This window comes from Syzygium oleosum, unplaced genomic scaffold (assembly GCF_021117445.2).
Source record: "Syzygium oleosum isolate NSW1041296 unplaced genomic scaffold, Sole_v2.1 Sole_v2.05, whole genome shotgun sequence".
Classification (NCBI taxonomy): Eukaryota; Viridiplantae; Streptophyta; class Magnoliopsida; order Myrtales; family Myrtaceae; genus Syzygium; species Syzygium oleosum.
This window is the reverse complement of record NW_026607489.1, coordinates 7,147,876-7,174,547: the sequence shown is the minus strand read 5'-3', so window position 1 is coordinate 7,174,547 and position 26,672 is coordinate 7,147,876. Positions and strand designations below refer to the sequence as shown.

The 26,672-nt window shown below is 40.6% G+C and overlaps 3 protein-coding genes across 13 annotated transcripts in view; 1 reads left to right on the top strand and 2 right to left on the bottom strand.

Moving 5' to 3' along the window:
• On the bottom strand, positions 1–26,098 carry LOC130138169 (fluoride export protein 1-like). Of its 9 annotated transcripts, none has more exons than XM_056311364.1 (9): positions 25,966–26,050; positions 5,949–6,095; positions 4,884–5,123; positions 4,030–4,484; positions 3,849–3,926; positions 2,347–2,445; positions 1,805–1,997; positions 1,224–1,642; positions 1–813 (listed from the first exon to the last, which is right to left on the bottom strand). In XM_056311364.1, exons 4-9 carry the CDS (start codon positions 4,438–4,440, stop codon positions 595–597), a joined length of 1,419 nt encoding a protein of 472 aa, XP_056167339.1. In that variant the 5' UTR covers positions 4,441–4,484; positions 4,884–5,123; positions 5,949–6,095; positions 25,966–26,050; the 3' UTR covers positions 1–594. The 9 variants fall into 9 exon arrangements, with proteins under 9 accessions (XP_056167339.1, XP_056167344.1, XP_056167340.1 ...); XM_056311369.1 differs by having other exon boundaries at positions 4,994–5,123; XM_056311365.1 differs by having other exon boundaries at positions 5,023–5,123.
• Positions 20,137–26,672, top strand: part of LOC115676405 (oxysterol-binding protein-related protein 1C-like) — a 27,164-nt gene continuing 20,628 nt past the window's right edge. The window contains exon 1 of the mRNA XM_056311355.1: positions 20,137–20,157. The gene's annotated coding sequence lies outside the window, so the exon portion shown is untranslated. The remainder of the gene's footprint in view (positions 20,158–26,672) is intronic.
• LOC130138167 (uncharacterized) lies at positions 20,287–26,104 on the bottom strand. Of its 3 annotated transcripts, none has more exons than XM_056311363.1 (8): positions 25,966–26,104; positions 25,074–25,136; positions 24,218–24,672; positions 24,035–24,112; positions 22,387–22,485; positions 21,814–22,006; positions 21,233–21,651; positions 20,287–20,823 (listed from the first exon to the last, which is right to left on the bottom strand). In XM_056311363.1, the coding sequence occupies exons 3-8, from the start codon at positions 24,626–24,628 to the stop codon at positions 20,605–20,607; spliced, it is 1,419 nt and encodes a 472-aa protein (XP_056167338.1). In that variant the 5' UTR covers positions 24,629–24,672; positions 25,074–25,136; positions 25,966–26,104; the 3' UTR covers positions 20,287–20,604. The 3 variants fall into 3 exon arrangements, with proteins under 3 accessions (XP_056167338.1, XP_056167337.1, XP_056167336.1); XM_056311362.1 differs by having other exon boundaries at positions 25,078–25,136; XM_056311361.1 differs by lacking the exon at positions 25,074–25,136.

Here is a 26,672-nt window from a genome sequence, read left to right as displayed (position 1 = left end):
AAATGTCTGTAGACATGAAAACCCGAAATGTCTCGTTATCATTCAATCGATTCCAGCATGTATCTCGCGGCTTCGTCGATGAAATTTTCGCCATATGCCCAGATTTTCGAGCAATCTTATAAAGCCGCCAGGGAGCTCTTTTACCAGATCTGCGCAGCAATCAAAGGTGGGATTTCTGCTTCCAAGTTGAAGTGCTCTAATCCCGTGATTCCCCGCAGATATCAGTCAGTAGGGGCTTTCTTCTTGCTGCCATAGAAGCGTGAAGAAGTTCGATCATCACGTCAACATTAAGCTTTTTCTTTTGGATCACAGGCCAAGGTCTTCCGATACATATCACAAGTGAGAAGTACAATGACTCGGTTTCGTGTAAGTTGTAATTTGCTATCTCCTCAAACATGTGCAGGGTCAAAACTCGATCATGGGGGGTAAATGCATCCTTGCATATAATGCAGCTTGCTCGAAGCACCATGAAAAAGCTCTTAGGTGGTGTAACTCAGACGAGTTCTCTCGTCTTGTCTGTGCACAGGTCTGGTCTCCTCTCGAGTTCCTCAGGCGTTGTCCGAAGTAAAGTAGGAGGAGGCCATCTGGACATGCTTACCCATATCCTTTTATCCAAACAGGGAGATCGTATATCAGGATTCCCAAGCCAAATGAGGCGGCTATTGTAGCAATCGCGTACGCATAAGCTCGCCAAGGGTATTTGCTTTGTCTCATCGCATTGAACTCGGCCATGAACGTCGACACAGTACTCAGACAGCCTAGAAGTCCAAATTGGATGCCCGTGGCAACTGTGTCACAAGTCTTGGTATTCACCTTCAAAAAAAAGTTTAAGATGATCAGAATACAAATTGATATAACTAGAGCTGTTGATAACTGTCGCATTTAACGTGGATCTAACAAAAGAATAAGCAAATAATGGATTCACGAGATATTAAAGATCACTTTTGTTTCTAAAATGTACACGAACCGGCTCCAGTTAAAGTAGGGTCACCAAACTGTACGTTTCTTCGTAATCTGAACAAATGTCTACCAGTTTCGTCTTACATGAGACAGATATGGAAGTACTATTTCACTCAACAGAGTACACGATATTCAAGCAAATCTGGTGGGGCTTTTAAGATGTGTGAGTCCAGATATTCAGCAAATGGTGCGAGTGTAATGACCCTCCAATGGCTGAAGTATTGGTGCAATTTATCTAACTTGAAATTAGTTTGTGGACTTACTGCTTCCTTCATAGTAGAGAGAGCTGCCATGACACAAGCTGCAGAGACATTGGCAATTAGGGTCCCAAATGGAACCCATTTCAAAAGACCAGTCTTTCCTAGCCCACGCCCATTAAGTCGTGCTAGGAACCACCGGATCCAAACACCTACTGGCCCGACGACGCAACCCAACCACAGTTGAGCATCACTGCCTCCATTTCCAAACTCATGTTTCAGCATAATCGCACTAAGAGCCCATAATGACCCCAACAACAGTACCATCACCAGAATCATAGACAAGTGACGCTTACGGCTGTTAACTCTCCAGCTCTTTGCAGATATGCCATTGCTAGAATTTGTAGGGTGCTTCTTCATTAACCAACGGAAGCCCTTCGCTGTCTCCACCCCGAATTCAATGGAATAGGCTGCAAGAAATAATCCTGCAAAGAATTATAGATATAAGGCTAGTCATTCCATGTCGATGGAATCAGAACATAACACTTGGTACCAACAATCTACCATGATAAAGCTGATGCAACTAAATTGAAAATGTCTGCTTCTTGCGTAAACACTAACGCATAAATCTTCCCATGACTACATACCAATGAGAAATCCCAAGACCGAAAACAGCCACTTGCCATCTGCACTAAGGTCAAGCATCTTCTGATTCCAACCACTAAATGTCGTAAGGCTTCCCAAATAACCAGTTGACAATCCAATTGCCAGAAAATCAGAGACTTCGGATATATCTTGCTTGAATACAACACCAAACCACCCCATCAGAAAAGAACCAACCTGAAATGAAGTATTAAGTCGAAGGAAAGATAAGTACAATCAAGGATCAATTACCATGTGAAATCAAAAGATCAATTATTTCAGTTCCAATGACATAGCTCCAACATCTTGCCGAAATACTAATTCAAAGAGCACAAAATAAGTCATCCAAGTAATCCCATCCTATCCTAGCATGCACCTCATGAACATGTCCCAATAAGCACGTTTGTGTTCGCGTGTGAACTTAAGCACAAAAACTCTGTATGCCATGTGCATGATCTCATCACATTCATGAAGTTTATGCATACGGTTTTCTGTTCATCTGTGTGGGCAGGCAACTGAGAAAGAGAGAGAGAGAGAGAGATGCGACCATGTTTGAAGGAAGATCAAGGTATAATATAGTTGTATCACGTGTCACTCCAGTAACTGCAGGGCCAAATAACTTTTGAAGTAAATACCTTGTTAAGACCTGCAAGTCATGACTCATCAAATGTCAATCTCCGTCTTCTGTGCATAATTTTAAGTTGCAAGCCAAGACAGCAATATTTAACAAATAAAACCTGAGAGAACGGACATGACGAAGAAAAACAAAAATTTAGCCAAAATGGAAGCATCGGAGCTCATCAGGAAGCTATTAGAATAACTAAGCATGAAATTCTGCAGACTATACTTATCATAGTTTACCACCAGCCTACCTACAGATCAGTAAAAAATATGTATACTACAAATCGGACAAAAAAGACAAAATGACTCTCATGAATAATAAATAAACGCTGATACAAAATTCAAAGGGAAAAGAAGCTTCAGAAGGTACTTAATGGGCTAGAAAAGTCAGTCTTTACAGTCTTCACTACTAGCTTGGTGATAACTTACTAAAACTCAATGGTAAATGCTACTGCTGAGACATAATATGTTTCCTTTGCTCATAAATAACAATTCACACGAGCATCCATACTGACCTCTCTCTCTCTCTCTCTCTCTCTACGTAGGTCAATTGAATTTTAGATCCACAATGGTGTGTGCAGACTTGCTGTAATGATCATCACTGCTAGCGAATAGCCAAGTCATTCCAAAGAGAAGAGTAGCCACAAACTTAATCTATAAGACATGATCTTCTTGATCAAGTCATCACCTATCAATACAGTAATTTAGTGCAGGGTACTAGTAAGATGGTTGATGATAAAGAAGTATCATTCCGAAGTTAAGGACAGAGCCAATACAAAATGTACTGACACAATCCTTGATGGGAGAGTGTATAGTTGACTAACATGGGACAGGCTTACTAAGACAATGCGTAGAACTCTCAATCCTGAAAGCACATTATCATAGAGCTAGTGGAAGCATCCGTAGGATGAAGACACTCACAATATTTAGTAAAATTATCTTTAATTCAATCCAGCAAACAGAACAATGCATCAGGAGCTTTTACAGATAAGATTTTTGTTGCTCACCTAGAAGCATTAGACTATTAGTGACCACCCTTAGAAACGAGTTTTTGACAAGTCATTTTCAAGAACGAGAGTTAGGGACTAGATCTTCCTAAGCCAGAATTGGACCTTTTGTATTTAGATGGAAATACCATGTTTACTTACGTGAATCCCCAAGCCAATGGAAGTTCTAACATATATTACAGCTATTGTTCAGGGCTCTTGAATGATATACTGCCTTCCAACATCAAGAATCTTAGCAGGTGACACATGAGAAATCTCCCCAAATTGTTCCTAGAAAGTATCAATTCTTCACATGGAAACACAGGAAGTATCGCCATTTCTAATGTGGAAATACTCATATCATTTGGATCGATCCAGGATTAGTTCAAATATTCTTTTCAAGGCTAGTCCAAAATTTCCAAAAGTTGAAGCAGTACATTACCCCTAGAATCCCAAAAACAGCAAGATGAACAAGACATGATATATACTCCAATGACTGAGGCAACACTTTCTCTTCATCCTGCACAGTAACACAGATAAAATTACTTTACTGGAAAGGAATATGAAAGATGTCGATGTCAAGATATAAACAGCAAGATAAATAGAAAAGCTCTTGAACTCACCTTTTTTTTGTCTACGGGCCTCAAGATTCCATCAGTTGATAGAGGAGATATGATCTCTTCCACCATGGGTGATACAGGGGAGACAGAATTCAAATTCGACGGATCGCGAGACCAGAAACCAATTGGATGCAGCAGGGTGTCCTCTTGAGTTGGAAAAACTATTCCATTCTCTATAGCATGATCTGTAGATAAACGCACACTGCCACTTTCACTGTACCTCTTATTGCTAAGAGCCCGATCCCCGATATCGCCAGCCTCTGAAACCATCTCACTTTCAATGTCATCATTCAGCTGATTGGGAAACACACTTGACAAACTCAACGAGCGTCGTCTCAATGAGGAACCAGTGCTGCTTGTCCTGCCGTGAGACATGCTTCGTCTAGGTTCCCGGTCATCATTCTCGAGTTCCATGTCCCACCAGCAGAGCTATGTACTATCAAATGATTTTGCAGTAGCTGCAGAATCAGCAGGACAAATATGTAACAGTATTTCCAGAGATTTCGCAAGAAATGTACATCATAGTACGTAGGGCTACTCACCTATTGTCCTTGTCTACTTTTCTAAACTCAATATTATTCAACGGTTCCCCCTTTACATAATCCAAATAAAACGTGGCCAGACATACAAAAAAGGGGACATTTCACAAGGCAAAATGGCAAACATACCATTAGACAGGGGAGAGAGATTTGCTAGTAGAGGTCACTTTACAACATATCAAACTGATGGATCGCCTCCCAGGCTCCCACCATATTGACAATAATTATGTAAATAGTTCAAAATGAAATGCATAATCAGATTGTGATACATCACTAAAAGTAACAATGTCATGTCAAAAACAGAAAACGAATTGTTACCTACGGGAGAAATAATGGAGAAGTTAACTTTAACACTACACATGCGACGTGAAAAGCATGAGGCCCTCAATATGGCCCATATTTAACCATGGATAAACAATGTAATGTACTAGAGTGAAGTTTCCCATGGAGAAGAGACCCTGGCGCAATCCGTGAGCTCATTCTGGCTGTTTCTCACCACATATACAGATATGAAGTCCTTCCAGTCACAAGTTTGGTCCCACAGTGCCCACACGATTCCTGCCATATAAACTCCTCAAATGTTTAGATATGGCAGGAAGATGATCGATTCCGATCCCAGGCACAAGCTAATTTATGTGCTTGACAATAATAATTCTTCACCAGAAGTGTCCTTCATCGACATCCCATAAAATACCGAATTTTGCTGACGACACTCGAATTAAGTAAATCCTGGGATAAGCTTATTATAATCACAAGCTCTGACCAAGTCTAGCTGGTTGGTTAGGTGCCGAATTGGACGGTTTGCTCTCATCTCCCGCATGCGCATAATTTGTTCTTATTTTAATTTGATCTAAGTGCACTGTTAATCCCTTGTTTTTTCTATTGACTTGAAAAGGTGAATAACATGACACGGAACTAATTTGGCGGACACCAGAACAAAGGGAGCAAGCTTGGGCAATCATTGAATCAAAGTTGCGTCTGCTTCTAACTGGCATCAAGATTCGCAAATTGACATCTTTCGCAAGATGTTAAGACGACGTGCCCCGCGATGCTCGGCGTCAAAGACGAGAGAGACAGGACCGAACAGACCGAGCATTCCCAATGCCTTTCAATGTCTACTGGTTATTGAATTGGCTTTACAATTAAGTATGGACATCTACAGAATCTGGAAGCGCCAGAATTGGACAAACAACTTCATTCACATATTCAAACGCAATCTTCAACGAGGTTTTTGTCTAAGCAAATATAAGACTGTTTAATGATGATGACCCTGCATCAACCTCGTTAGAAAGAGAGAATCTTTCAGACGTACGAGATGTCGGCTAACTTTTAGTGCTCTTTTCCTATTGAAAATAGAGAGAGAGAGAGAGAGAGAGAGCATACCGTGCGTAATGACTTTCATGGGAGACCCAGATAGAAAAGCCGATCAGGTTCGGTTCAAACCCTTCCGCTGAAATGCCGAACGCGCTACCGAAGAAACGCCACCGTGTCCCACACGCAACTCACGCTGCGCCGGTCGTCCCCTCCGAGCTTTAGACCGGACGGAAAATTCCGAAAATGGAGAACGAACGACGGAGGGGGCGAAGAAGCCCAGAGAGAGAGAGAGAGAGAGAGAGAGAGGGAGAATGTGAACAAAGAACTTCTCGTGCTCGTTGAGACCTCGGCGAACGAAGAATCGCAGAACGAAGTTCGGTCGGAAAATCTTGAGGTGAAAGGCAGTCCCTCCGCGACGGAGCTCAGGCGGACCGCTTCTCTTCCAGGAAGTGGCTTAGGGATCTGTGGAAGCTTTTATCGGACGAAGGTGGTTGCAGAAGCTCTGCAGGTGCAACAATGGCAGCTTTCATCGACATGCCAGCGATCATTTGCATGCAGAGAGAGAGAGAGAGAGAGAGAGAGAGAGAGAGAGAGAGAGAGAGAGACGGCGATGTCCGCAGTTTGCCACGTGGGCGGTGCTGAATTGCCTCTCGTCCTTCGACGAGTTTTACGTTTCGAGTCGTTTGACTTTGAGAAAGCGGCCGCAACGAAGAAGAAATAATTCTAAAATGCTGTTCTATCTTTTGACTATTACTAATGCAGTTATCGAAAACTATATAATATACACAATTTCTTTTGGTGAAATTTAACGAAAAAATTGTCATTTCTTGCTGTACTTAAATGAGGCGTGCACGCAACGCAACGATGGGTAATTACTAATTAGCAAGGTTTTCATAAAGGAGTTTTTCTAGGTACATAATTTATTTAATCCTTTTATTATATGATCGGGATATGTTTACTAGAAATCCTAAAACTTGTCACAAAAGTGCAATTGAGTCTTAAAACTTCAAAAAGTGCAATTAAGTCCAAAAATTTATCAAATTGGTTCAATCGAATCTTAAAGTTAACACCGTCAAACTTATTAACGGAAAATACTGACGTGGCTTATTTTAACAATTTATCTGTCCTACGTGACGATGACAAGGCTAAAGTATGAAACATACGACTAAAACAACGTCATTTTAGCCCAAATTTAATTTTTAATATTAATTTTATTTAAATTATATATAAAAATAAGGTAAAAAAAAGGAGGAGGAGACAGGCGTGGAGGGCTGCAAGCCCTCACCCCCACCGCCGCCGCCGCCGCCTCGCCATCGCCAAGACAAGCCGGCGAGGGTGGGGGACAGCGACCAAGGTCGCCGAGCCTCGGCCAGGGGTCGCCGCCCTCCCCCGGATCTGGCTGAGGGCCAACGACCCTCCCTAGGTCTAGGGGAGGGTCGCGACCCCTCGCCTGTCGTCCCTTGGCCAAGTCCGACCACCCCCTCCTTCCTTCATCTGTTGGGAAAACCCTTTTATGATATTTTGAAGATGATAAAACCATTTATCATGATTATTATTTGACTATTTGCATATTTGCTTTGGTGTCTTAAACGGGTGAAATAAAGAATATTATCAATATGACAAGGACATTGCGAATAAAGAACCGGTTGTGTGGACATAAACATCAAGCCACTGATATAAGGATTAAATTTCTAGTACAGGAAGTTGCCTATATCCACTGGACGTACGGCTCATCGAATTTGAAAAGAAGACCCAGACTAAATTTGAATTTGTCCTTAAATTCAGACTAGCACCAATGGCCAATCGCAACCTTGAATACCCAAGTAAAGGAGTCTTAGTTGGTTCACAGCTTCTTCAATAAGTTATGAACTAGAAGACAGAAGAAGCTACATTATATGGGAAAATTACCAAAAAAGTTATAAATCTATTACAATTGTGCCAATTCAGTCCTAAACTTTTTTTCCATCAATTCAGTCCTAAACCTTTTGCAATTGTGCCAATTCAGTCCATCCGGCCACTTTTGGCCGGCCGGCGCTGATGTGGACGCGCGGGCGGCTGACGTGGCATTATTTTAATTTTTTTATATTTTTTCGAATTTTTATTTTATTTTTTCTTTCATTCTTCTCCCTGGCCGGTCCGGCCAAGGGGGGGCTCGCCGGCTACTGGGGAGGCTTGCCCTCGTCGGCACTGGCGAGGGCGAGCCTCGCCATCGCTGGGCAAGCCTCGCCCAGCTCCAGCAAGGGCCGGCGAGGGCGGAGCTCGCCCAGCCATGGCAAGCTCCGCCCTCACCTCGCCCAACGACGGCGAGGCTCGCCCTCGCCAGTGCCGGTGAGGGCGAACCTCCCCAGTGGCTGGCGAGCTGGCCCTAGCCCCTGGCCGGTCCGGCCACCAAGGGAAGAAGGAAAGACAAAAAAAAAATAGAGAAAGGAAAAAAAAATTCGAGCTTCGCCATCGTCGGCCCTCGCCGTCGCACAGCCATGGCGAGGCTCGACCTCGCCAAATCTAGGCGAGGTCAAGCTCGCCCAGCGGCGGCGAGAGCGACTCGCCATGGCTGGGCGAGGGCGAGCCTCCCCAGTGGCCGGCGAGGTCACTTCGCCGGCCAAGGGGAAGAAGGAAAGAAAAAAAATAAAAAAAGAGAAACGAAAAAAATCAAAAAAAAATCAAAAAAAAATATTAAAATAATGACACGTCAGCCAGCCGGTTGGCCAAAAGTGGCCGGATGGACTAAATTAGCACAATTGCAAAATGTTTAGGATTGAATTGGCATAATTGCAATAGATTTAGGACTTTTTTGATAATTTTCCCTACATTATTTTGATCAAGGAAAGTGGAATATTAATGATCTGGAGTCAATTTAGGAAGGCTATCGAAGATCTTTTTGGACGCCTAACAGCTCATAGCTGAAGTGGAAATATATAAATAGCAAGTGGCGAAAAGATCACATATTTGAGGACTTGATACAAAGATATCTTCAAGCACTAAATGGTGCCTCCTCCACTACTCTTTAAAGAATTGCAAAATATTCGTACTGGAAGATTGAGAACACCTTCGGCAATTGATAATGTGACCAAACCCAAGAATTGATTTAAATATTAATAGGGAGCCATTGGAGATTATAAAAAATGCAAAGGAAGGCCACGCATGGCTAGGCCTTGGGAAGATCTCAAACATTAAAGAAATGCAACGAAGCTACGCGGGGGAAAAGAAGGCCACGCATGGAATGTGAGCCTTGGAAGAATGTTGTCCCATTCTCTGCTAACGGCTCTTGAAGACGTCAACGTTCAATGGTGTATATAAAGAAATACGCAACAAGCTGCAGGATATCAAGAGCAAGCAACGAGAAAGCGTACGAGATCAAAAACAAAAGAAAAGCCTGTCTTTGCCTTAATTCTTTCACGCCTTTGAGCTTTCCGATTCTGTTTCTACCACTGCTCATATACAGAATTTTTCTGTCGCTTGTAGTCTGAAGGTTGAGAGGTGTACAAGCATGTAAGTTGTGAGTGTGAGTTGATAGAGTGTTCTATCAAGTTTCGGGGGAGAAACAACTCAAACTTCATTGTAACCTATCTTGGAGACTACTAGTGGAATCCAGCCTTATTGGTGACTATTAGTCTGGGAGAGTGGACGTAAGTTTGATATAAGTCGAACCACTGCAAATTCGGTTTGCAATATCATCTATCTCTTCACTCATTTATTGATATATTTCTGATAGAAGAATAATGCAGTTGATATAAGCACAACATTGATAATCCATGTTTATATTCCAGTTCAGTTAGCAATAACTTGCTCAAATTTGCAATATTTTTATTAAACAACCTATTCACCCCCCTCTAGGTTGTATTGTTAGCCTCAACATCCTCTACCCTCGCCGGCCCTTCCCGGTGATGGTGAGACGGCGGCAGCGGCGGGGAGTGTGACATCCGAAAAATCTCCCTGTATTTATTAATATGTAAGAATTTAGATGCAATAATTATCGCATGTGGAAATCCTAGTCGAATGATTAACGTGGCGGTAACGGAATGCTTGAGCTAAATTGTTATGTCCGTAATTTCGGCAATTGGACCTACTAGCAATTAATTATTGAATAATTGCTTATGGATTGATTTTCTAGAGTGACAATGATACGTGTATCGCCACCTTAGTTATTAACAGAGATTGTTATGCTTGGAAAATTTTTACCATTTGAATGTTAAGTTGGTAATGTACTAAATTGGGTATTTTCTTACGTTCGAAAAATTTTGCTAAAATTTTGGACATGTTCAAAATATTTTCTGAGTTATCAATGTTTAAAATGGACACTGATTTTTTCTTATTTTAATACCGATACGGCTGTCGTTTTGGCAATTATTAAATATCTATTTTGCGAACCATTTGATTTAAGCCATTTGTCTCTCATTGGAGCTTGCCACCTCTTCATATTTACTACCAATGGTTCCAATCCACATGCATTGATGACATTATACTTAGCCTAAGCAAATGACATAGCACATTACATCATCAATTTTAACCTTACCTCATTAAAAGCAAGTGATGAATCATCTCCTTACTTGGCAAATGAAGAAGAGGTTCCCTCAAATATCTCCTCTTGTGGCCAATACCATTAAGCCAATTGCACCCTAGATATTAGCATAGAGGCCACATGAACTCATTTCATTGGAACAAATTGTCTCTCTACTTTCAGGCTTCATGATTTTACCCTATAAGCATTTATTACCTTAACCATGGTTAAATAATTTCATCCTTTCATTTCTTGCGTAGCCATGTAATTAAATTGAAAGAGAACTCTTAAAGATTCACCTCGCCGATCAACTTTCCACTTCCCTTCAACTTTCACTTTCAAGTTCCAAAGAGACATTCTCTTCTTGTTTCCTTTGTCTTCAATAACCCGAGTAAAGGTGTCGGCCCCATACTCGTGTCATTAAAGCCCTGATCTTAATTTCTCGGGTTTGAATGAGGTAACCATTAGAATTTCCAACTACTTTCCGTAAATGAGTTTTGTCGTTTATGAAATAAGAACTATTGATTCTCTATTTTGTTCATTTTCATTGAAGGAAGTTAAAGCTTTGGTCTTTTGTGCAATTATTCAAGGTAAGTGAAAACTCTAGACGTTAAGTTAGGTTGTTCTAATGAGTACTTGACTTGATTGGTTGATGGTTGTTATATTTTGTTTCCCTTCGTTGTCAAGCATAGGTAAGTTTTAATGATGGTATGTGAAATCTTTGGATTCAATTGAATTGGATCATTAAGCTTAGGAGGTGTTTGATGGATTGTCTAAGAAGTGTTTGATGATTTTCCTAAGGGGTGTTTGATTTTCTCTACAATGTGATGACAATTTTGTGTGAAAATTGTGGAAACAATGAATACTCAACCTGAAAGTGATATTTTTGTAATTTGATTAAGTTACCGAATTACTAGCTTAGTGTTGTCGATTAATCACGTGGTTGATCTTTGAGTTATCGACATTCACCTTGTCGATTAATTAAGTTGCGGATGTTCACGTTGTCGATGCTTGTTGATCTTTGAGTTATCGACATTCACCTTGTCGATTAATTAAGTTGCGGATGTTCACGTTGTCGATGCTTACCTTGTCGATTAATTGAGTTGTGGATGTTCATATTGTCGATGCTTACATTGTCGATTAATTGAGTTGTGGATATTAACGTTGTCGATGATTACGTTAATGTTTACATTGCCAAATTCTCGAAGGATGTTAATATTGAACATGTTCAATCAGTGATAGTTAAGTGAAATGATGCGGTGCATTGAATGTTGATGTTGAACATGTTTATGTGCATTAATGATGCATGATAGCATTGAATATTGAAAAAGAAAAGTGTCATTGTCCACGTAGGGGTCACGACGTTGCCCCGTGTGTCGGGATGCCCAGGGGAGTGTTTTGGGATGCCTCGGGAGTTGAGATGCCTCGCGTTCAAAATTATATATGATTATGGCGGGATGCCCCGTAGGAGGATGTTGCGGGATGCCTCGGAGTTGAGATCCCCGTGTGTTAGGATGCCCCGGGATTGTTCGAGAGGAGAAGTGAAAAAGATTATGCATGCTCATGAATATACATATATGCATGTTGATAAGGCACCAAATTGTACTGATGCATCAAGAAATTATATGTCATTAATGTGCATTGTATAGAGAATACCGTGCATTTGTGCGAGGTGCCTGCAAGGAAGGTAAGGTGTGTGCTCATGCATTGATTATGTTGCTCCGAATGTTCGTGATTGTTATGCCAGGGTGGGTGCGAAGGCGAACTCCTATTTTAGACTTAAAGATTTCACTTGCTGGATTTTGGCTCATTCCTTATTTTTCCAGACTTGTAGGTTGGCCTTTCCGCCGCCACCACTTTTTGGAGCCCCGGCACATATTGAGTACGAATATGAGGACGTTGTGTTGCCCAATTTGGTTTTTATGTATACTAAGTGTACTATCATGGTTTGGGTCGACGAAGGACTTGCCGAGTGGGTTTCTCATTGGTATGTAGCCAGGTACGCTATCTTCAATGCTGACTGGATGGGACCGCTTAGAGGCTTTGATGGTCCTTCTGGTTATGTTGTCAATGACCCGACGTTGGGGAAGGTTATCGATTCTTAGATGATTGGACCAATGTTGCACAGGCAGGCTTTTGAGAGCGGGGGTATGGTAGTGGAGTAGGAGTTATCGAACCATTCGCAGGTATTTTGTATTGTAATGTTTTAATGTAAGTGATACATGTGTACATTATTAAGTATGTGAAATAATGATATGACATGTATTAATTATTTTGTTGTGATTCCACTTGCGAATAAATTAATAAGAAAGAAATTAAATACGACATGTGTAACACTTGACGTACCTGGGGCGTCACAGGGAGAGCCGCCCTCCCTGCCTATCCTCCTCCTCCATTTTTTTTTTTAAATTTTAGCTTATTTTTAAAATTTAATTTAAATAAAATTAGTATTAAAATAATACTAATAATAAGCCACGTCATCATCACGTAGGATAAAAAAAATCACATCAGCATTTTCTATTAGCTAAATTGGATGGTATTAACTTTAAAACTCGATTAAATCAATTTGACAAGTTTTAATATTTGATTGCACTTTTTGCAAGTTTTAGGACTCAATTACACTTTCGTAATAAGTTTTAGGACTTCTAGTAAACATGTCTCTTATATGATCCATTCGCTCCATCATTGATATAGGTGATTGTTTTGATCGTTCATTGCATATAAGTTTGTATTGTAACGTCCGCATAATATTACTACGACTAAGTTATCTCTCCTTGCTCTTGGAAATCTCTTTTTCCAAATGGGGAAAAATTTTCATTTGCATGCAATTATCAACATGCTTTTTTCATTCAACAATTTTTTATTGAGATTTTCGAAAATTGAATTGCCTAAAGAGAAGATTAGAATGGTTAGACTTTCTTTTTCGACAAGCAAATGGTGAGTGCTAGGTGAATAACCATTTGCGATCAACAATTTGCAATTAACCGTGCATTTTGAAATAATACAATCTATAAGGCACTGATTGTGCATAACACGAGAACAGGCAGTGTAGTGAAAATTGTAAAGTTTTCTTAATTGGTTGCTTAACAAGTGTTTCCAGAACACCCATTAACCTAATCTTACATACAATGAAAAGAAGGAAACCAGGCATCCCCTATGTTAATTTTGGTGCCCTTGAACATGAAAATTTAAAAACAATAAAATCTAAAAAAATAGAAACGAATAAAAATTTAGGAAACTAAAAAAAATTATAAAGTCGTCCACATCAGCGTCGGCCACGTCAAGTAGGCAGTCGGTCCTGATTGAACCGCCACATCAATTATTTCCGGCCAAAATTGGCCATAAATTGTCAAAAAGATTTAGGACTCTATTTGTCAAATTAAAAAGTTTAAGACTGAATTGACCGCCATACAATAAGTGTATAACTTTTTGGATAATTTTTCCTCAGATATTATCTTAAAGCCCATGTTCTAACTGAATCTTTAAATTTACAGTAAATAGTAAAAGGAGCCTGTGCATGCCATGGGCATTCAGGCTAGTTCACAGTACTAGTACGATGATTGATGAGTAAGTAATAATATGCCATCGGGAGATCATACATTAGCAATATATAGTGGAAAACTTCACTGTCTTTATAGATTGCTTAAAAATAAACCTCCATTGTAGTAGTCGTTGTATCTTGCACTTCACGAAAATGATAAGAAATTTCATGATATATTTATTATTCCTGTAATGATCGAAAGTCCACATGTATGATTTGAAACAGCAATATAGAACAGAAGAAGCATGACTGCACAAATAGGTGTGACATTGCATTAAATCGTCAAAAAGAAACTCGGGCAACATATGCACGTAAGAAAAATTACCAAAACAGTCTTAAATTTATTGTGTGGATACTAATTTAGTCCTACACCTTTCAATTTAGCCAATTTCACGTGAGCAGATTCCGATCAAAGTTGGCCGGAATGACTACATCAGTAAATCGTCAAAAGGGTTAGGACTCTATTGGCAAGTTGAAAAGTTTAGAATCAAATTGACATATGTATATAGCTAAAAATAAAATGGAGACAAGGTAACTTGGTACACACAATCGAGTAGATTCACTCTTCGTCCTAACCATAAGAATAAGAGACAAGACACCCACACAAAATTGCATGAACTTGCCGGTGAAGAAACCCTAAACTCTCACCCGGCAAAAAGATGGAAAGGAACGTGAGTGGTGCATGAGAATGAAGAAACTTAAACCATTCTTTTCTTCTTCCTTTTTTGGTCAAAAGAAACCATTCTTTTCAAGATGCTGCTTTTTGTCGCCTTCACTTCATGATCACAGAACTTTCAAACCCGTGAGGTCATTGCCAATCGCCATGATTTGGTCTCTCTCTACTCTGATTTTGACAAGATCTTCCCCATCGAGGGAAATGAAGGGAAATGAAGCGTTATGATTTTTATCATCGGTGATGATGATGATTAGTTACGGTCACTGATGATTTTTGGAAATAAAGCCGTTCCAAAAAGTTACGCATTATGATCTAACTTCATGGTATGTGATTAGAGGTGGTAAAATGGGCCAGACACCCATTTTTTTAACTTATTTTTAACTGGCTAAATTATGTGTTTGTTAGTTGAGAATTTTAAAACATTGGTTTTTATCGGTTAGAGTAGGAAAGCCCGGTTGTTTTAACAGGTCTACGATACAACTATTTTCAATCCATATTACTCAAAACGCACATATCTTATGCCCCATGAAAATTACCAATTTAGTCCACAAAAAGATTAAAAAAAACTTTGCAAAAACTGTCCACGTTAACGTCACCAGTGTCGCATAAGATGGCCGACAACCCACGTCGGCAATTTCAGGTCACAATTGCTAGAAAGACTATTATTGATAAATAATCTAAAAATTTATGACTAAATTGATCAAATTAAAATGATCAAATTAAAAAATGAATTTAAGACTTTTTTGGTAATCACCCCAGTGCACGAATGTTTCTATGCCTCGGCGCTAGATCCTGAAAGTTCAATGAACAGTTGAGGCCCAATTCAAAGTCAATATGCTGCCGCCAATGGTTTTATTTTCTCGTTTCAATCAATTAAAGAAATGACATTTTTTTTCCAAAAAAAAATAATTTGGCCGAAATAAAGTTGGAAGAAGAAACAATTTCTTTCATAAGTTCAATATTATAAGTAAAATGGGCAAGACAGAAATCAACGTGTCAGCTCGAGATGCACGAGAATAGTCTCCCTCATTTCCAAAGCAGGAACGTCTTTTTCAAAGGAAAATCGTCAGAAGATGTGGATCTGGAAACCCGTCGGTGCTATAGAACGAGTGGACCAAATCTACGGTTTCTTACCTAAACATGGAAAAGCGAAGACCCTTCATGTGATGTGACATTACAGGACGTGAAGAAAGGAAAAGACATCTTTGCTTTTGCCATGAAAGAGGCAAAAGCCTAACTCGACTTATATACCTAAACCAAAGTTGTTGCTACTTTTATCACCTAATAAAACACCAATTGATTTCCATAGGAGGGAGAGGAGAGGAGAGGAGAGGAGGAGCGTTGGATGTAGATCCGATGTCGTAGCAATTCCTGCGCTTGTCATCACAAATGGCTTCATTCGAAGGTTCCGCGACATTATTGGAATCTGAGTCGACAATTTGTTTTTTTAGAGCTCTCCGGGAGTGCATAATTGAGGACATATTGAAGTGACGGAAGCCCGCCTAAATAAAAGTGCAAAATTCTCATGAGAATATTGTGTCGTCACAAGGCATGCATATTTTTCTAGTTCTTTATAAGTTTTCCCATTTTGAGGTTTTTTACTTTAGTTGCTACCATATTTTATTTGTTTTACCACCGCCGGTGCGCGCTTGGAGCGCGCACTCTTCCTCTCGCAAAGGTTGAGTGTTCGAATCCCGGCGCGCAGGGACTAACCGTGGCACGGTGTGGTGGCTGCGGGGGGGTTTCTTTGCGTTCCGTTCAAAAATTATATATTTTTTTGTTAATTTACCTTTTTAATCTGATATGAAACTTTATCCAAGTAGCAAATTCACACAAGAGCTTAAAGTGAGTTAAATGGATGGGTCTACATTTTGATTTATCGGGTTAAATACGGATGTGTTTTAATAATATAAATTGGGTCTATGTCCAGGTCGGATCAGGAATACATGTCTAAGATTGTATTGAATAGAAAGAGGGTGTTTCGACCCATCCAATCCATCCATTTGCCAGGTCTACAATGCGACTCATGTTGTTTTGACATCACTCTACAATTGCATCCGGAGGAATTGCACACCTGACCATGGGCAAACGAGCCCACCCAACTCATCATACAAGCTCGCCTGGACAACCACCGAGCCCAATAATTGCGTTAGATAAGCAAAACTATGCAACATGAAACGAATTCATAAGTCCACATGCTTCAGCCAAGAATATAGTTTCATTAAACCGCGAAAAGAATTGTAACATGTCGAGATGTGGCCCATAAGAAAGCAAGGACATTGTCGAGCAAAGCAAGAGAGAAACTTAGCTGGAGAAGGGTTCGAGTAGCTAGGCCAGGCTTGGCTCAACTGCTCTATGGACTGCTGGGCTTATGTCATTGTGATCTATCTTTTAGCCTTCTTAGGCCTGCCTGGAGTTGTGTTCAATTGGGCCAGATAGCATCCACACAGCCTTGGCTTTCATTCAAATTTGGGAAGACAAAAGAATTATCATTCTGTAAATAAAGCCTATGATGTTAATTGGTCGGTGTAATTTGGTACATGGTTGTGTTAAATACCAACTTAAATTCCTGTTTACAGAAGGGAAAGGTTACTTGCACAACTTATACTCCTGGTTGTTTGTTTTAAAATTTGGAAGCGAAAACTATACGTGGTTCTACATATCGATATGTATTTTGAACTGCACTTTGGATATATCATGCTGACGAAGGTGAATGCACGCGATCCATAATATACAATTGTAACGACTTGCTTCTTTCAATGTACCCTCAAAATGAATATTTTAAGTAACCAGTGACCGCACAAAGTGATGACCATTTGAGGGTGGATGTCGACTAATAAATCACTCAATAGAGTCTTTCCCAACTAATATGAGACTTGGGATGTAATAAACATGATAAATTAAAATTAATAATTACTCCAAACAACTGAATAAAGCCAATGTATCCTTCATTTGTTCATGGAGAAAATGACACGAACAGTCACTGAACTTTTGTACAATGTGTAATGTCATCCCTAAATTTTTAATCTTCAATTGATCCATGAACTATTGGTAAATATTCAGTATAATCCCTAAACCATATGAAAATATTCAATGTCGTCTTTCCGTTAATTCAAGTCAATGGAATCTGCTAACGCTGGTTCCAATTAGTTAAGTTTGAACCGCGGACAATAAAAAAAAATTCAAGTGAATTCATCTCAAATTAAGATATAATAATCCACATCATCAAATGATGATGGACATGTTGACGTTCTAGTTTTTTCTCCTTTTCTAAGGTAGATGATAAAAAGATAAACATTTTGACTCCTCATTTTTAAAAATCTAACTCGTTATATAATAATCTGTGTTATCAAATAACATCTTATGTTGTTTAAGTAAAAGGAGAGACTATATTGAACATTTACTACTAGTTCAGGGTCAACATTGGACAAATTAAAACTCTAGGGACAACAGACATTGGGCCAAAGTTATTAAACCATTTGTGTCATTTTTCCTTATTTATGTGGGGAGTTTTTTTTTTTTTAACTTTAGCATAGACACAATTTTCCAACATCCAATTTTATATTTTAGAATCCCAAAGTCCCTTTCAGATGGGGAAGGCCTCTTAAGTTATGCATAAAAAAAAGACCCACTTCTAAGTAGTGACCTCCTCGTGAGGAGCAATGAAGCAAAAGTCCTATGTTCGGAATACAATTAAATCCTAAACTTTTATATTGATTCAATTAAATGCCTATTCTTTTTTTTAAATAGAGCAATCAAGTCATTTTCACAAACAACACGTAAAATTTCTTGTGTGACATTCCTAAATTATACTTTTCAACAAATTTTATAGCTTAATTTCAATGAAGATATGTGACTTGATTAAAAAATTTAGGACTTGAACATAAGGTTTACTTTTGTATAATAATCCCCCACCTCATGTGATCACTGGAAAACTCCTTTTAAGGGCTTGACCCATATAAAAAACGAGCCAGATTGTTACAAATAGTATCAAAACAAAGCACAAGTAGTACATGTGTGGTTCGACGAAGTAGGCACTAGCTAACGTGACAAAGGTGGAGAAGTGATTACAGAGCAAGAGGACTCGAAAAGCTCGACTCTTAATAGACTTCAAGGAGGGCGAAGAGGAAGGAATGAGTCGAGTTATAAATTAAAAATCGAAGTACCGTCAAACAATACTAATCCATATGAGGTTGTCGGTTTTTTAATAACCATTTCAAAAACTGAATTACTATAATTAAACATAGCTAATGAAGTTCTTGAGGGAACCCGACAAGAGACATTAGCTCATGAGCACGCTTTGTAACGAGCTGGTTTGACGAGGGTGAGAAGTAATCACCGGGGCCAAAGGGTTAAGATAAGGAGGAGTTACCGACAAGCTTCCTAAATGGCGAAGAGGGTAGGAATAAACCAAATTACAAAATATGTATTTAAGTGAAAACTGAAATTAACTCACGTAGACGCATTTTAACTTAACAATAAAGTTTTCTCTGGAACTTCAAAGTTAAGCATGCTCGGGCTAAAGCACTACAATGATGGATGATCTCGTGGAAAAGTGTTTACCTATACGCCGAATGACAAAACCGTGAGGCTCTGTATGGATGGGCCAAATCGGATAACACCTCGAATAAGTTAATCCAGGGACGTCACACGCTTAATCTCAGTCACTCAATGATCATAAGACTCATGCAGATCCCATAATTTTAGAGGGTTGAGATTGAGTGGGCTCATGGACACCCAATGCAAGTAAGAGTTTTTCACCAAAATGACTGTGTGACAGGGATAGTAGTAAAAATAGTCTCTGAATTTTGCTTCAATATGAAATGTCGTTCTCCTAAATTTTTAATTTATTTAATATGATTTTTAAATTATCGATAAATGTTTAAAAGTTCATAGACCACATTAAATATTGAATATTGAACAAATTAAAAGTTCATGAACGCTATTGCACGTCAGATCAAATAAAAAATCATTGTACATCGAATTAAAGCGAGGAATATATTGCCTTCAACCTTCTCGCGCGCGCGCGCACGCCCCACCGACCTCATACTACGTGTCAAGACCGTAACCGTACGGTCTCCGCGTGTCCCCACGTCGAGCCCCCACGTGTCGATCTCCCAGAGCCCCCCCACGCCCCCTATCTACAGTACGTCCGGTCGCAGAGAATCCCGTCCTCCAACAGCTGCCCCCCCTTCCCCCCCCCCGATCCGACTGGTCAAGTGTCCTCTTCCTCGGTTTCTTCCTACGCAATTTCCAAACCGGCGAAAAAAATCAGAAAAAAAAGAAAAAGAGAAACTTCCAATCCCCCGCTCCCTCCGCCGCCCGATCGCCGCCGCGATATTCCCGCTCCCTCCGTCGCCATCCACCGCTTCCGCATTCCTCGACGCCGCCTCTCCCAATAACCAACCGATTCTTTGCCCCCTCTCTCTCTCTACATATATATATATATACACATCGTCGCTTCTCTGAATTCGATCATCCAATTGCACGCAAATCTCGGAAACACCGCTCTCTCTCTCTCTCTCTCTCTCTAGATGAACCTGCTTCTCCCTAGCTCCTCCGCCTCCGCCGCCGCCGCCGCGCTCCGTCACGTCGACGCCGGCTCCCGCTCCTCCGATCTGGCTTGACTCTCCGGATCAATAGGGGCTTTCTTCTTGCTGCCATAGAAGCGTGAAGAAATGGAGTTCGATCATCACGTCAACATTAAGCTTTTTCTTTTGGATCACAGGCAAAGGTCTTCCGATACATATCACAAGTGAGAAGTACAACGACTCGGTTTCGTGTAAGTAGTAATTTGCTATCTCCTCAAACATGTGCAAGGTCAAAACTCGATCATGGGGGGTAAATGCATACTTGCATATAATGCAGCTTGCTCGAAGCACCATGAAAAAGCTCTTAGGTGGTGTAACTCAGGCGAGTTCTCTCGTCTTGTCTGTGCACAGGTCTGGTCTCCTCTCGAGTTCCTCAGACGTTTTCCGAAGTACAGTAGGAGGAGGCCATCTCGACATGCTTACCCATATCCTTTTATCCAAACAGGGAGATCGTATATCAGGATTCCCAAGCCAAATGAGGCGGCTATTGTAGCAACCGCGTACGCATAAGCTCGCCAAGGGTGTTTGCTTTGTCTCATCGCATTGAACTCGGCCATGAACGTCGACACAGTACTCAGACAGCCTAGAAGTCCAAATTGGATGCCCGCGGCAACTGTGTCACAAGTCTTGGTATTCACCTTCAAAAAAAAAGTTTGAGATGATCAGAATACAAATTGATATAACTAGAGCTGCTGATAACTGTCCCATTTAACGTGGATCTAACAAAAGAATAAGCAAATAACGGATTCGCGAGACATTAAAGATCACTTTTGTTTCTACAATGTACACGAACCGGCCCAAGTTAAAGTAGGGTCACCAAACTGTACGTTTCTTCGTAATCTGAACAAATGTCTACCAGTTTCGTCTTACGTGAGACAGATATGGAAGTACTATTTCACTCAACAGAGTACATGATATTCAAGCAAATCTGGTGGGGCTTTTAAGATGTGAGTCCAGATATTCAGCAAATGGTGCGAGTGTAATGACCCTCCAATGGCAGAAGTATTGGTGCAATTTATCTAACTTGAAATTAGTTTGTGGACTTACTGCTTCCTTCATAGTAGAGAGAGCTGCCATGACACAAGCTGCAGAGACATTGGCAATCAGGGTCCCAAATGGAACCCATTTTAAAAGACCAGTCTTTCCTAGCCCACGCCCATTAAGTCGTGCTAGGAACCACCGGATCCAAACACCTACTGGCCCGACGACGCAACCCAACCACAGTTGAGCATCACTGCCTCCATTTCCAAACTCATGTTTCAGCATTATCGCACTAAGAGCCCATAATGACCCCAACAACAGTACCATCACCAGAATCATAGACAAGTGACGCTTACGGCTGTTAACTCTCCAGCTCTTTGCAGATATGCCACTGCTAGAATTCGTGGGGTGCTTCTTCATTAACCAACGGAAGCCCTTCGCTGTCTCCACCCCGAATTCAATGGAATAGGCTGCAAGAAATAATCCTGCAAAGAATTATAGATATAAGGCTAGTCATTCCATGTCGATGGAATCAGAACATGACACTTGGTACCAACAATCTACCATGATAAAGCTGATGCAACTAAATTGAAAATGTCCGCTTCTTGCGTAAACACTAACACTTAAGTCTTCCCATGACTACATACCAATGAGAAATCCCAGGACTGAAAACAGCCACTTGCCATCTGCACTAAGGTCAAGCATCTTCTGATTCCAACCACTAAATGTCGTAAGGCTTCCCAAATAACCAGTTGACAATCCAATCACTAGAAAGTCAGAGACTTCGGATATATCTTGCTTGAATACAACACCAAACCACCCCATCAGAAAAGAACCAACCTGAAATGAAGTATTAAGTCGAAGGAAAGATAAGTACAATCAAGGATCAATTACCATGTGAAATCAAGAGATAATTTTTTGGGTATATTTCGGTTCCAATGACATAAATCCAACATCTTGCCGAAATACTAATTCAAAGAGCACAAAATGAGTCATCCAAGTAATCCCATCCTATCCTAGCATGCACCTCATGAACATGTCCCAATAAGCACGTTTCTGATTGCGTGCGAACTTAAGCACAAAAACTCTGTATGCCATGTGCATGATCTCATCACAGTCACGAAGTATATGCATACGGTTTTCTGTTCATCTGTGTGGGCAGGCAACTGAGAGAGAGAGAGAGAGAGAGAGAGAGAGAGAGAGAGAGAGAGAGATGTGACCATGTTTGAAGGAAGATCAAGGTATAATATAGTTGTATCACTTGTCACTCCAGCAACTGCAGGGCCAAATAACTTTTCAAGTAAATACCTTGTTAAGACCTGTAAGTCATGACTCATCGAATGTCAGTCTCCGTCTTCTGTGCATAATTTTAAGTTGCAAGCCAAGACAGCAATATTTAACAAAAAAAACCTTAGAGAACGGACATAACGAAAAAAAACAAAAAATTTAGCCAAAACGGAAGCATCGGAGCTCATCAGGAAGCTACTAGAATAACTAAGCATGAAATTCTGCATACTATACTTATCATATTTCACCACCAGCCTACCTACAGATCAATAAAAAATATATATACTACAAATCCGACAAAAAAGGCCAAATGACTCTCATGAATAATAAATAAACGCTGATACAAAATTCAAAGGGAAAAGAAGTTTCAGAAGGTACTTAATGGGCTAGAAAAGTCAGTCTTTACAGTCTTCACTACTAGCTTGGTGATAACTTACTAAAACTCAATGGTAAATGCTACTGCTGAGACATAATTTGTTTCCTTTGCTGATAAATAACAATTCACACGAGCATCCACACTGACCTCTCTCTCTCTCTCTCTCTCTCTCTCTCTCTCTCTCTCTCTCTCTCTCTCTCTCTCTCTCTCTCTCTCTCTCTCTCTCTCTCTCTCTCTCTCTCTCTCTCTCTCTCTCTCTCTCTCTCTCTCTCTCTCTCTCTCTCTCTCTCTCTCTCTCTCTCTCTCTCTCTCTCTCATTGTAGGTCGATTGAATTTTAGATCCTCAATGGTGTATGCAGACTTGCTGTAATGATCATCACTGCAGGCGAATAGCCGAGTCATTCCAAAGAGAAGAGTAGCCACAAACTTAATCTATAAGACATGATCTTCTTGATCAAGTCATCACCTATCAATGCAGTAATTTAGTGCAGGCTACTAGTAAGATGGTTGATGATAAAGAAGTATCATTCCGAAGTTAAGGACAGAGCCAAGACAAAATGTGCTGACACAATCCTTGATGGGAGAGTGTATAGTTGACTAACATGGGACAGGCTTACTAAGACAATGCGTAGCACTCTCAATCCTGAAAGCACATTATCATAGAGCTAGTGGAAGCATCGTAGGATGAAGACACTCACAATATTTGGTAAAATTATCTTTAATTCAATCCAGCAAACAGAACAATGCATCAGGAGCTTTTACAGATAAGATTTTTGTTGCTCACTAAGAAGCATTAGACTATTAGTGACCACCCTTAGAAACGAGTTTTTGACAAGTCATTTTCAAGGCCAAGAGTTAGGGACTAGATCTTCCTAAGCCAGAACTGGACTTTTTGTATTTAGATGGAAATACCATGTTTACTTACATGAATCCCTAAGCCAATGGAAGTTCTAACATATATTACAGCTATTGTTCAGGGCTCTTGAATGATATACAGCCTTCCAACATCAAGAATCTTAGCAGATGACACATGAGAAATCTCCCCGAATTGTTCCTAGAAAGTATCAATTCTTCACATGGAAACACAGGAAGTATCGTCATTTCTCATATGGAAATACTCATATCATTTGGATCGATCCAAGATTAGTTCAAATATTTTTTTCGAGGCTAGTCCAAAATTTCCAAAAGTTGAAGCAGCACATTACCCCTAGAATCCCAAAAACAGCAAGATGAACAAGACATGATATATACTCCAATGACTGAGGCAACACTTTCTCTTCATCCTGCACAGTATCACATAGATAAAATTACTTTACTGGAAAGGAATATGAAAGATGTCGATGTCAAGATATAAATAGCAAGATAAATAGAAAAGCTCTTGAACTCACCTTTTTTTCGTCTATGGGCCTCAAGATTCCATCAGTTGATAGAGGAGATATGATCTCTTCCACCACGGGCGATACAGGGGAGACAAAATTCAAATTCGATGGATCGCGAGACCAGAAACCAATTGGATGCAGCAGGGTGTCCTCTTGAGTTCGAAAAACTATTCCATTCTCTATAGCATGATCTGCAGATAAACGCACACTGCCACTTTCACTGTACCTCTTACTGCTAAGAGCCCGATCCCCGATATCGCCAGCCTCTGAAACCCTCTCACTTTCAATGTCATCATCCAGCTGATTGGGAAACACACTTGACAAACTCAACGAGCGTCGTCTCAATGAGGAACCAGTGCTGCTTGTCCTGCCGTGAGACATGCTTCGTCTAGGTTCCCGGTCATCATTCTCGAGTTCCATGTCCCACCAGCAGAGCTATGTACTATCAAATGATTTTGCAGTAGCTGCAGAATCAGCGGGATAAATATGTAACAGTATTTCCAGAGATTTCGCAAGAAATGGACATCATAGTACGTAGGGCTACTCACCTAATGTCTTTGTCTACTTTTCTAAATTCAAGATTATTCAACGGTTCCCCCTTTACATAATCCAAGTAAAACGTGGCCAGACATACAAAAAAGGGGACATTTCACAAGGCAAAATGGCAACCATACCATTAGACAGAGGGGAGAGAGATTTGCTAGTAGAGGTCACTTTACAACATATCAAACTGATGGATCGCCTCCCAGGCTCCCACCATATTGACAATAATTATGTAAATAGTTCTAAATGAAATGCATAATCAGATTGTGATACATGACTAAAAGTAACAATGTCATGTCAAAAACAGAAAACGAATTGTTACCTACAGGAGAAATAATGAAGTCCTTCCAGTCACAAGTTTGGTCCCACAGTGCCCACACGATTCCTGCCATTTAAACTCGTCAAATGTTTAGATATGGCAGGAAGATGATCGATTCCGATCCCAGGCACAAGCTAATTTACGTGCTTGACAATAATAATTCTTCACCAGAAGTGTCCTTAACGATTCCATCGACATCTCATAAAATACCGAATTTTGCTGACGACACTCGAATTAAGTAAATCCTGGGATAAGCTTATTATAATCACAAGCTCTGACCAAGTCTAGCTTGTTGGTTAGGTGCCGAATTGGACGGTTTGCTCTCATCTCCCGCATGCGCATAATTTGTTCTTATTTTAATTTGATCTAAGTGCACTGTTAATCCCCTTTTTTTTCTATTGAATTGAAAAGGTAAACAACATGACACAGAACTAATTTGGCGGATACCAGAACAGAGGGAGCAAACTTGGGCAATCATTGAATCAGAGTTGCGTCTGCTTCTAACTGGCATCAAGTTTCGCAAATTCACATCTTTCGCAAGATGTCAAGACAACGTGCCCCGCGACGCTCGGCGTCAAAGACGAGAGAGACAGGACCGAACAGACCGAGCATTCCCAATGCCTTTTAATGTCTACTGATTATTGAATGGGCTTTACAATTAAGTATGGACATCTACAGAATCTGGAAGCGCCAGAATTGGACAAACAACTTCATTCACATATTCAAACGCAATCTTCAACGAGGTTTTTGTCTAAGCAAATACAAGACTGTTTAATGATGATGACCCTGCGTCAACCTCGTTAGAAAGAGAGAATCTTTCAGACGTACGAGATGTCGGCTAACTTTTAGTGCTCTTTCCCTATTGAAAATAGAGAGAGAGAGAGAGAGAGCATACCGTGCGTAATGACTTTCATGGGAGACCCAGATGGAAAAGCCGATCAGATTCGGTTCAAACCCTTCCGCAGAAATGCCGAACGCGCTACCGAAGAAACTCCACCGTGCCCCACACGCAACGCACGCCGCGCCGGTCTTCCTCTTCGAGCTTTTGACCGAAAGGAAAATTCTGAAGAAAATGGCGAACGAACGACGGAGGGGGCGAAGAATCCCAGAGAGAGAGAGAGAGAGGGGGAGGGAGGGAGAATGCGGGCAAAAGAACTGCTCGTGCTCGTTGAGATCTCGACGAACGGAGGAATCGCAGAACGAAGTTCGGTCGGAAAAGCTGGGAGTTGGAGGCGGTCCTCCTCCCGCGGCGGAGCTCAGGCGGACCGCTTCTCCTCCGGGATGCGGCCGAAACGTTTCGGGGATATGCGAAAGGACGAAGCAGGTTGCGGAAGCTCTGCAGGTGCAACAATGGCGGCTCCATTGACGTGCCAGCGACCATATAAATGCAGAGAGAGAGAGAGAGAGAGAGAAGGCGGTGTCTGCATTTTGCCACGTGGGCGGTGCTGAGTTGCCTCTCGTCCTTTGACGAGTTTTACGTTTTTTTTCTTCTTTTTTTTTCGACGAGTTTTACGTTTCGAGTAGTTGGCTTTGAGAAAAGCGGCCGCGGCGAAGAAGAAATAATTTTCACGTGCTGTTCTATCGTTTGACTATTGCTAATGC

Coding starts and splice junctions, on each gene's coding strand:
- LOC130138169 (XM_056311368.1), bottom strand. CDS start 4,440: ATGGAACTCGAGAATGATGACCGGGAACCTAGACGAAGCATGTCTCAC. Junction 2,446..3,848: donor CTGTTTTTGGGATTCTAGGG/GTAATGTACTGC, acceptor CATGACTTGCAG/GTCTTAACAAGGTATTTACT. Junction 1,643..1,804: donor GGTCTTGGGATTTCTCATTG/GTATGTAGTCAT, acceptor AATTCTTTGCAG/GATTATTTCTTGCAGCCTAT.
- LOC130138167 (XM_056311363.1), bottom strand. CDS start 24,628: ATGGAACTCGAGAATGATGACCGGGAACCTAGACGAAGCATGTCTCAC. Junction 22,486..24,034: donor CTGTTTTTGGGATTCTAGGG/GTAATGTGCTGC, acceptor CATGACTTACAG/GTCTTAACAAGGTATTTACT. Junction 20,824..21,232: donor TCTCTACTATGAAGGAAGCA/GTAAGTCCACAA, acceptor TTTTTTTTGAAG/GTGAATACCAAGACTTGTGA.